Below are 11,050 nucleotides of genomic sequence, written 5' to 3'. Positions count from 1 at the left end.
ACAACCGTGTCTTTGGCTGATTTGCGTTTTTTATTAACGTGAGTGATTCACTGCCACTGCCTGCCTCACAGTGATTCTCTTTCTTTTCTTAACGTTTTTATTTGCCTTGTATAATTCTGTATCTCTGTCAAATCTCTACAGCTCTAGATAGTATGGTACCACCACCAACCTAGCTTTTGTAATCTCTTAATTACATCTATCTTTATAATGGATACAGAGTCTGACTCCCATGGTTGATGCGAATTGACCACCCACTCAACTTCTTCTATTTCTTCACACAGATCACGGGCTCACCATTTTCAAAATTTTCTTTTCTGGGTAAAGAGGGAGGGTCATCATTTTCACAGTTTTCACGAGCTTCTGCTTCATACTAAACATAAGTCAGCTTCCACATTTCTACGACCCACGAAAGGAAAAACCCTTTTGTCTATTAAACTTCTATATATAGCGAAACTACCAGACTAGCTCCACCGTCAGAGCTTATCTTTGCGTGAGAGAGACGAGAGAGAAGAAATGGGGGATGTGAAGTGTTTCTTAGAAACAGAGAGATCAAATCCAGAGTGTGCCATAGGGGTTCCATCCTCTGAAATCTCGTCTCCAAACTCGGGTAGATCATCACAATTACCAGGACTCACTTCTGCAACCCCTAAAACCACAAGGACTACTACTACTACTACTACTCCCTCTCGTTTCATTGCCCCTCTTCCTCCTCCTCCTCTTGCTTGCCCAGTTCCGGGAAAGGCAGCGATCGTGGCCACCAGGCAAGGCTGTCTCGACCTGGAGCTCGATGAAGAAGTAGCACAAGTAGGCCACAACCACAAGCGGTCAAATCCTACCAACCACGGTGGTGGTGGCCTTGACGCTTGGCTCCCCATTACGGAGTCGAGGAACGGCAACGCCTTCTACTCAGCATTCCATTCCCTTAACTCCGGAATCGGATTTCAAGCCCTCCTCCTTCCCCTTGCTTTCACCATTCTTGGTTGGTACGTCTCTCTCTCTCTCTCTCTCTCTCTCTCTCTGTACTAAAGCTTTTGGAGGTAATCATTGAAGATGGCTGATGTTTTTGATTTCTTTTTCATTAAATTTCTTGATTTTTCAATGGATTGGATGCTATGATGTACCATGTGGGCCAGGTCTTTCTTTGTCTGTTTCATGGGTGGGTTCAATAATTCGACAGAGTTGTATCTGTTTTTTCCATCTATCATCTATTTGTATAAATGTTTCACTTACAAAAACTTACTAGTCAATCATGACTGGTTAGTTGTGGTGGTGTTGTTGTTGCAGGACTTGGGGAATTGTAAGTTTGTCATTTGCATTTGGATGGCAGCTATACACTCTATGGTTACTCATCCAACTCCACGAATCGGATCCTGAGACTCGCTACAGTAGATACCTCCATCTAGCTAAGGCAGCATTCGGTAATGCCCTACTGGCCCCATTTGCACACTCTCTTGTTAAAATCCATCCAACGGTTGAAATTCTTCTGATCAAAGTAGATCATTAGATTAACGAGATCATCATGACTAACATTGAGAAGTACTACCCATGATCTGGCAAGTAGTTTTGGGGTAATTCAATTAGCTTAGGAGGGATGAGAAAGCTTTATGATAGGGAAATAATGCTTGCACCACTATGCTCCCACAGAAAAATGACATGGCCACCATGTCCATGGTTCTAAGTATCGGTATCATATCGCCCGTATCGGGCGATATGTACCGATTTTGCTAGTCACTGATATTGATATTGTGTCGATATCATATCGATAGCATGGTATGGACAAGGGGTAAAACAGTCAAAAAACTCATTTTTTAAGGAAATTTAGAGATAATTTTTTTTCGATACAACCGATCTAGGCTGATACCATATAGGTATCTTATCATTTTGCGTGTTGCCGATACCCGCTCCAATGCCGTGCACTTAAACCATGACCATGTCCCCCCACTCAAAAGCATGCATCACCTATCGACCCATATGGGGAGGATGGTGGATATAAATTGCTACATGCACTTGCTATGACATGCTAATGTTGGAGTAGGACCACATGGTTGGCTTTATATTAATTCATACCCAAAAAAAAAAAAAAAAAAAGAGTACTTTCTAGCATTTATACTTATGAGTTATCACCTTATCTGGTTAGTCCCTCCCCGAACAAACCCCTTTCTTCTCTTTGTGAGTGTTTTTTTGGATGATAGGGTGGGGACCAGCGAATGGGGGGAGGGGTGGGAGACAATTTGTCAATAGAAATTAAGAGAAGAGTGTCAGGAAAAGAGAGAATATTGACGTCGTCCGTGCTATTAAGTCAAATACCTTTACAGGCATAGTCTATGCTCTTAACTTAGACTCCTTTTCGCCAAAAAATTATTGTTGTAAGAATGAGAGAAAAAGAGTAAAGGAGATGGCACATGGCAGTCCATCACACAATGGAAATTGAACTGTTATAACAATAAGGGTTTCCTTTTACAATACAAACATGTTATCTCAGGATGTGATGATGGACAATGTTATTTCTCCCGTGAGGATAACATTTTCCTAACAGAAGAATTCTAGAAGAACTTTGACATGCCTCATGATAAAGAACCTTATCAAGTTTAGAGATCACATCATCTTGGTCACACCCAAGAGAGACCTTTTTATTTTTACTGAGTATTCTTTAAGTCAAAATAAATTCACTCATCGTAAGGTTTCAGATGCACACCGGAAGGTATCAAGAGAGTATTTTGAAAAACATACTAAAAAACCTATAGAAGTTTGGAAACCCTAAGGATAATGTGGTGAACCGTCACCCATGGCCAAGTAAAACTTCCAATGTCTTTTTTTCTCCCCTAAACAATCAAGGGGCCAAAATTGGAGCCCGGATCCTCTCCAATGACATTTAACACCACTGAGTGTGACTCTGATGGTTAAATGCCATTAGATAAGATCTGAATTGGTAAAAATTGCGGGTAATTTTTATGCAAGTGCACAAAATAGATTAGTTAATTACTAAAATATCCTTAAATGTTTTTTTCTCTAATGAAAATGATAACCCACGACATTTTTCTTGCTGATCTACATGCTCCTTATCTACTATTCTTCTTCTTCTTCAAAAGAGTGATCTAATGGCTGCAGTCGATCATCTCCCGTGGCCCGTCTGTTACTCTGTTTCAGGTGAAAAGCGAGGGAAGTTGATGGCCTTATTTCCGATCATGTACCTTTCGGGTGGGACATGTGTTGCACTGATAACCCTTGGGGGTGGAACCATGAAGCTTTTCTTCCAGACCGTTTGTGAGGGCACAACCTCATGCCTCGCCAACCCCCTTACGAACGTCGAGTGGTTTTTGTTGTTTACCTGCACTGCCGTAGTCCTGGCTCAGCTACCTAACCTGAACTCCATTGCTGGTGTCTCGCTCATTGGTGCCATCACAGCCATGACTTATTGTACCATCATATGGGTGGTTTCCGTTACCCACGGCAGGGCCGCCGGTGCTTCTTATGAGCCATTTCAGCCTAAGTCTGATATCGCCAAGACCTTCAGTATCCTCAATGCACTTGGCATCATTGCTTTCGCTTTCAGAGGCCACAATCTCGTGCTTGAAATCCAGGTAAGAGAGTAGAACTCAAGGCACTTTCAGATGTTTAAAGATAGGGTAATTATATATAGATGGGTACGTTGTGTTATTGGTGAAGCCTGATCTCAGTTCTAATCCAGAAAGTATTGTGGTGTTTCTTTGGCGGGTACTTTTGCCTTCGAAACGCACTAGAAAGGCAAAAAAATGCATACGTCAGCGCATAGGCGCTAGAACCTGAATAGCTCGTTGAGTGTTTCGATTTAATATGTATTTCACATTTTCACTCCGATGTTGGTTCGGACCAGACCGGGTGGGTTTCTGAGGGCAATTTTATACTTTCGTGGGTTAGGGTTTTCCTATGCATTGTGGTTATCTCTTTGAGAGATGTGTGAGAGGGTTCGTATTTTTTTTTAAAAAAATAGTGGATTCGGATTATCGCTCAGCCGTGGAAGTAGCCTTCCTTCTTGTGGGTGAACCACGTAAAATCGTTGTCTTTTGTGCTTGATTTCTCTTTCTCTTTGTTTTCTTATGCAAAATCGCCATTTTGCTGCGTTGTTTTTCTAACACGTTGAAATCTCTTTTCTTGTAAATGATATTGCAGGGTACAATGCCTTCAATTCAAAAACATCCATCTCAGGTGCCAATGTGGAAAGGGGTGAAATTTGCATATCTTCTCATTGCAGTGTGTTTATATCCTCTTGCAATAGCCGTCTACTGGGCTTATGGGAACCAGGTAAGTTCAATCTATGTAGATTATATACATTATTTATGGATGATGATTCTCATAGTTTCATCCAGGGGTGTCAAACGGTTGGTTCGTACTGGTTTTGAGTTGTAATTGGAATAAAGAGGAATAAATTGTAAAGGAAACTAACATTGAAAAAAAAAAATGGATAAATAGAGTTTGTAGCGAAATCCTTGTTATAAATCAAATCGTCGGTTATTATTTTTAGGATAGATAACTAATATTGAAATCACAAAAATGAATCCTATTATCAAATCATTCATTTAACTATCCAACTAATTTTGTATAGTGAACAAGGAGATCAATGGAAAAATTGTTACAAATCAATTTCCTATTCATAACTTTATACTTAACGATTTGTAACATATATTGAAATCAATGTATAATCAATTCATCTATTCATATATATTGAAATCAATGCAGAATCAATCCATCTATTCATAACCTCATGCTCAATGATTTTTTTATCGGTATAATTCAGTTTGATTTTCAGTCTAGATATCAGTTAGTTCGATGTGGTCTAATTTCCAGCCAGTTCCATCATACCCCCAGTCCAAAACCAACGCAATAAAGATCAGTTCGATTTGATCCAAGTTTTTTTGGTCGATTTACTAGTTCGAGCTATGTTTTGACACCCCTAGGTCTACCAACTTATATGTGTCCTTTGATAAAATTCTTTAATTACTACTGTACATATGAAGAACAAGAACATGTATTTTCTAGGGGTGTCAATGGGTCGGGCTGGGCCGGGCTTGGCCTTAACCCTAACCCAACCCTGGCAGCCTTAACCTAAACCCAAGCCCAGCCCGACCCTAGCAGGGTCAAGCATACCCTCAACCCCGCCCGACCCTGCCAGGGTTTTCCCAAGCCTGGCCTGGCCCTGAATAGTGAACAGCCCATAACAGCCCAGTGAACCCACTTAACATATAAATATTATGTATACACATAGCCCAGCCCACTGAACAAAAACCATTGAACATATAATATATATGAATATATAGCTCCAACCCACTTAACAAAGCCCATTATACAGATAATATATTGTGTATACAGGGTCAGGCTGGCCCTGCCAGGGCCAAAGCCTCAACCCAGGCCCGGCCCAGCCCTGTCTGGGCTCAAGGCGGGTTAGGGCCGGATCGGGATGGCCGGGTTTTTTTGACACCCCTAGTATTATTTTCTTTCTTTGTTTCTCTTTTATTGCACTTTTCATTGGAACCATATATATTGAAACTAAAAAAAGGTGTATCCTCTGATGCCAGATACCTCAGAACAATGGGATGTTGTACGCCTTGTTCAAGTTCCATGGAAAAGAAATCTCAAGGGTTGTCTTAGGATTAACAAGTGTGCTTGTGGTAATTAACTGCCTGAGCTCTTTCCAAATATATGCAATGCCTGTGTTTGACAATTTGGAGTTTGCATACACTAGCAAGAAGAACAAGCCATGTTCAAGGTGGATACGCACAGGGATTCGGGCCTTTTTTGGATGTTTGGCCTTCTTTATAGCCGTGGCACTGCCAGTCTTGGGAAGCTTGGCTGGTCTACTTGGAGGAATCGCATTACCTATCACATTAGCTTACCCATGTTTTATGTGGATTCAAATAAAGAGACCTCAACGATATGGTGCAATGTGGTTCATTAACTGGGGACTTGGGATTTTAGGTATGGTTCTTAGTTTTCTAGTGATTGCTGGAGCTGTGTGGAGTATTGTGGACAGAGGTATTAAACCCAACTTCTTCAGGCCTTCATGAGAAGAAACTGTCATTTAAGAAGAGTGGACTTAACAATTAGTAAATATTTTGAATGCAAATTACTGAATTACACATCTTAATTGGTTGCCATAATCACTTCCCTAGATGGATGATTTGAAAGGGTCTTTCTTGGGCCTGAAGTATTCGCGACTATGGGCCATGATCCTTTCAGGCCTATACTTTGTAACTAGAGAGTCTGATGAGGGATTTGAGGAAGGACCCCTAGCTTCCTGCCCCTGTCTCTCCTGCAATTTTAAGGGTAGTTTTTACTGGATTAATTAGTAGATTGATTTTGTAGATGATCATCCAACTGAGCCACTTTATAGTCCTTAGCTTGACCGCATTCATTATGATACACTACGTGCTTATATGTGCATTATTAGACCATGATGGGCTTAAGGAGCGCAAGTCAAAGTTACTCAAACATGAAGTTCTTCCTTGAAATGACCTCGTTACGTTTAATGTTGATCTTAAAAACTAATATAGACTCCATTGCCAATGATTTGACAATTATGGAAGTGTATATATACGTATAAATTGTCATTTTGAAAAGATTTATTGTAGAAAAGTTTTACAAGAAATTTATTTTTTTAAATATAAAATAGGGTTTTGCGTATTTTCATTTTCTAATTCATATTAAGAGGGAAAATGGTAATTTCAATGTAAGCCCAACGGATTCACCCAAAAACATGTAAGCCCAAGGGGGATTCTAGACATGGATGGATATTAAGAGACTTGCATTTCACTTAGAGTTAGATTTTATGGCTAGAAAACTCCACCCTTGAGACAGAATTAAGGATCTAAAGATCACACAAGCAAGGGGAATTTAAAGCTTGAAATACGGGGTTGCGATATACTTGTTTGGTTGAAGTGCGGATCCTGATTGCTTTTGAGATCCTTGAATATTCAAGTCGCATCATTGTGTGGTCTCTATTATTTTCTCTACAAGGTTACATTCAAATCTCTAAAAACTTTACGTCATTTTTATTGGGGTGCATCTTATTATCCTAAAATGTGAGAAGTTGTAACATTCTTTTAATTGTTCCTCGTCTTATTCCCAAAATTTGTTTAATATAATTATAAAAAAAATTTTAAAAATAATTTCAAAATAACTTGTCATTATATCTTCAAGTAGGCTGTCACATGTGAATGACAAAAGAGCAAAAATGTATAGGCCAGACATAGAAAAAAAAGATGAAAGAGCTTCAACGATGGCCGAGACAAAATAGTTGATGTTTTGGGGAAGATCATAGGATCATGAACAAAACAAAAATGAGTGATCTTCAAAGCTTAACACTTAGCAAAACAAAACTTTTACTTTATTATATATAAAAAATGAGATTTCTTACATGTACTGATATCAATTTTTTTACAAAAAGATGCTTAAAACTTAACCAAAACTGAGAGACCAACAGTTTTAGAGCACTAGTTGCGAAAACTGAGCCTCACGCTAACTGTTGAGAGCTTCAGGTACAAACAAAAAAGAAACCAAAATTAAAAAGGAACAAGATTTTTTCGAGTCTTCCACTAGATTCTAGAGCCCTATTCATAATTCTTTGTCGTTGTTTTGGATTAATTAGAAAAAAGAAAAGGGAAGGGTTTTGTGCACGGTCGTCCATGTTGAATCATATTTTTGGCAAAAGAAAAAGTGATTTGGTTGTTTTCCCTAAAAACAAAAGGCGATTTTATTGAGGCCGATGGTGGGGATATTGGGAAATCGAAGTAATCGCCCACCCAAAAAGACCATGAGTGGGATTTCAATTAACATTTTTTAATCCTAATAATGAGGCAAACGGATCTTCTACGGCGTGTTGCCCTGTCCTATCTGTACTGCGCAGACACAGGACTGTGCATAATGACTGCCTTACCCCTACTCGGGTAAGGCGCTCAAGCAGGGGTCAGGTGGTCAATGCGTACCACCTTATGTCTGCACAACACGACAAGATGGGCAGCCCACGCCGTGGACGATCTGGATCCAATAATGAGACAAAGATTGTCGTTAATTGAAACTGATATTGAAGTGTTGTTGGTAGATGCAGTTAATGGATGATATCTTCGGTAATTTTAACTATATTAAATTAGGCCAAATGTTCTTTGTGCAGTAGCGCAGGCTACACCCAGACACATAAGGATGGACAAAATGACCATCCTACCCCCTGAATGGGCAACCCATGTGCCTAGGCGTAGCCTGCACTACTGCATAGAGAACTTCCATCCATTAAATTATTAATTAACACCAAATTAAGTAGATAGTCATAGACTTTTCTTGCACGTTTTTAATTGTTTTTAGGAAAAGGACTTAGATTAGACATATGAAGAACCAGAACATGTTGTAATAGTTGTTAAGTCCACTCTTAATAGTTGTAAGAGTCTGTAAAATTTAAGCACTCCTTGGAATGTCAAAAAGGTCTGCTTATAGAAATGTGTTTTGGAGAGGACAAAGGATTGAAGCAAGTTTGTCCACTTCTTGGCTACGTTGTGCAATCCATAATTAGTTTAAAAAAATGGTTTACTGTTGCAATCAAGTCGTGGAGTACTATGTACCAGTCAAAGTAATTAAGTTCTAGCTAGCTACATAATAAGGCTAACTTGTGGATAAAAAACTTATGGTTTTGCATGAATTTCTTCTTTTCGTGAACTGAAAGAAACATTTTTTAGTACATACACGGGGAGGCATTATGTTGCTCTTTCATTTCATGTATTAATTAATTTGCACAACCTAAAAAGATACAAGATAATATTTACTTGCAGTTAACTTTGATGGGTGTATTCTTTGCATGACGTTCCCGTCATGGTGGGGTCTAAGAAGGGTCATAACGTTATCCTCGATTTGCGGAGAAGCATTATTTTGCACTTAACTTTGATGATGACTAGTAATTCAATTTTGTCAATCAGCCCAATCAAACTTTTCAAGAATGGCATTGCTCTAGCAAGAAAGAAGACTCTAAATCCATTGATGAGGAGTTCACGAGACACCCCACCTCTCTACATTGGCACATGCGACGAATATTGTTTTACTTGAAGGCGTTGTTGTCTGCAATGAAATAGATATACATGTTTGGGGAAAAGTACCTTTGAGCCACTAGGGTTTCTTACATTTCCTCAGAGTTCTTTTTTTTTTTTATAATCTTTTATTAAAATAATGATTTAATTATTCTCTGCAAGAGGACATAAGATACTCCGATGTCTCAAAGAACCCTTGTCCACATATTTATTGGGAAGTCCTTCAGAAAATAGTTCTTTTGTTAGAAAAACACTGATATCAAAAGAAGAGGACAAAGAGATAGCCTGAGTCGAACGAGAACGCTCTGTCCTTAAGACAGCATTTGCACCCTATTATTGCACTGGATTGCAGCAAATCTGCCTACCAAAATAAAACAGGCTGGATTGATTACTGATTTGCAGAGACAGTAATCACTTGAAACTATCAGAGAATTGAGAATTTGTTACTGTCTGACTGACTGAAATCGTACCACAAAAATTGAATGATTTGGGCTGTCCATTTCACCTCTATTTGTAGTGGTGGATGTATCCCTTCAAGACACCTCATGGAATGGGTGTGTCCATTGACATGAGTGGCTAGGATTAAAAGATTCTAATCCAAACGCTTATATGTAAGTGTCTCTTGAAGATACCCCATGGTGTAGGTGTGTCTCTTGGTTCAATGGATTAGATTAAAAGATTTCAATCCAACTGCTATGAATGCACCTGTACAAATGGATATGTCTCTTTGAAGATACATGTCCCTTAATTAGCCAAAAAATCAGGCCAACATTGAACCAAAGAATGACCCAAAACCGTCTACACAATTATTGAAAAAATTCCAACATCACTATTATATGAAGAACCAGAACATGTATTTGATAAAAATCTTTAATTACTACTATACATATGAAGAACCAGAACATGTATTTTCTAAGGGTGTCAATGGATCGGGCTGGGCCGGGCTTGGCCTTAACCCTAACCCAACCCTAGCAGCCTTAACCTAAACCCAAGCCCGGCCCGACCCTGCCAGGGTCAAGTATACCCTCAACCCTGCCCGACCCTGGCAAGGTTTTTCTAAGCCCGGCCCGGCCCTGATTGGTCCTGAATAGTGAACAACCCATAACAGCTCAGTGAGCCCACTTAACAAATAATAAAGCCTCAGCCCACTTAACATATAAATATTATGTATACACATAGCCCCAGCCCACTTAACAAAGCCCATTGTACATATAATATATATGAATATATAACCCCAACCCACTTAACAAAGGTCATTATACAGGTAATATATTGTGTATACAAGGTCGGGCTGGCCTTGCCAGGGCCAAGGCCTCAACCCAAGCCCAGCCCAGCCCTGTTATGGCCAGCAAAATACTAAACCTAGCCTGACCCTATCTAGAACACAGGCCCGGCCCACCTCTGTCCTGGCTCAGGGTGGGTTAGGGCCGGATTGGGATGGTCAGAGTTTTTTTGACGCCCCTAGTATTTTCTTTCTGGGGCGTTGTTCTCTGTGTCGCAGCGTAGGCTGCGCCCAGGCACATGGGGGTGGGCGCAATGACCACCCTACCCCCTGCACAGGCTGCCCATGTGCCTGGGCGCAGCTTGCACTGCGGCAGAGAGAAATTTCTCCCTTTCTTTCTTTGTTTCTCTTTTATTGCACTTTTTATTGGGACCATATTGAAACTAACTAAAAAGGGTGTATACTCTGATGCCAGATACCTCAGAACAATGGGATGTTGTATGCCTTGTTCTAGTTCCATGGAAAAGAAACCTCAAAAGGGTTGTCCTAGGATTAACAAGTGTGCTTGTGGTAATTAACTGCCTAAGCTCTTTCCAAATATATGCAATGCCTGTGTTTGACAATTTGGAGTTTGCATACACTAGCAAGAAGAACAAGCCATGTTCAAGGTGGATACGCACAGGGATTCGGGCCTTTTTTTGGATGTTTGGCCTTCTTTATAGCCGTGGCACTACCAGTTTTGGGAAGCTTGGCTGGTCTACTTGGAGGAATCGCATTACCTATC

The 11,050-nt window shown here is 40.0% G+C and overlaps 1 protein-coding gene across 1 annotated transcript; it reads left to right on the top strand.

The window, feature by feature from the left end:
- The first annotated feature begins 513 nt into the window (after positions 1–513).
- On the top strand, positions 514–6,057 carry LOC122658296 (lysine histidine transporter-like 8). Its single transcript, XM_043853218.1, has 5 exons — positions 514–983; positions 1,285–1,418; positions 3,148–3,581; positions 4,150–4,281; positions 5,553–6,057. The coding sequence occupies exons 1-5, from the start codon at positions 514–516 to the stop codon at positions 6,039–6,041; spliced, it is 1,659 nt and encodes a 552-aa protein (XP_043709153.1). The 3' UTR covers positions 6,042–6,057.
- The last annotated feature ends 4,993 nt before the right edge of the window (positions 6,058–11,050 follow it).

This window comes from Telopea speciosissima, chromosome 4 (genome assembly GCF_018873765.1).
Source record: "Telopea speciosissima isolate NSW1024214 ecotype Mountain lineage chromosome 4, Tspe_v1, whole genome shotgun sequence".
NCBI lineage: Eukaryota > Viridiplantae > Streptophyta > Magnoliopsida > Proteales > Proteaceae > Telopea > Telopea speciosissima.
Note: the sequence above shows the minus strand (reverse complement) of the source record. Positions and strands in the feature narration are given on the sequence as shown.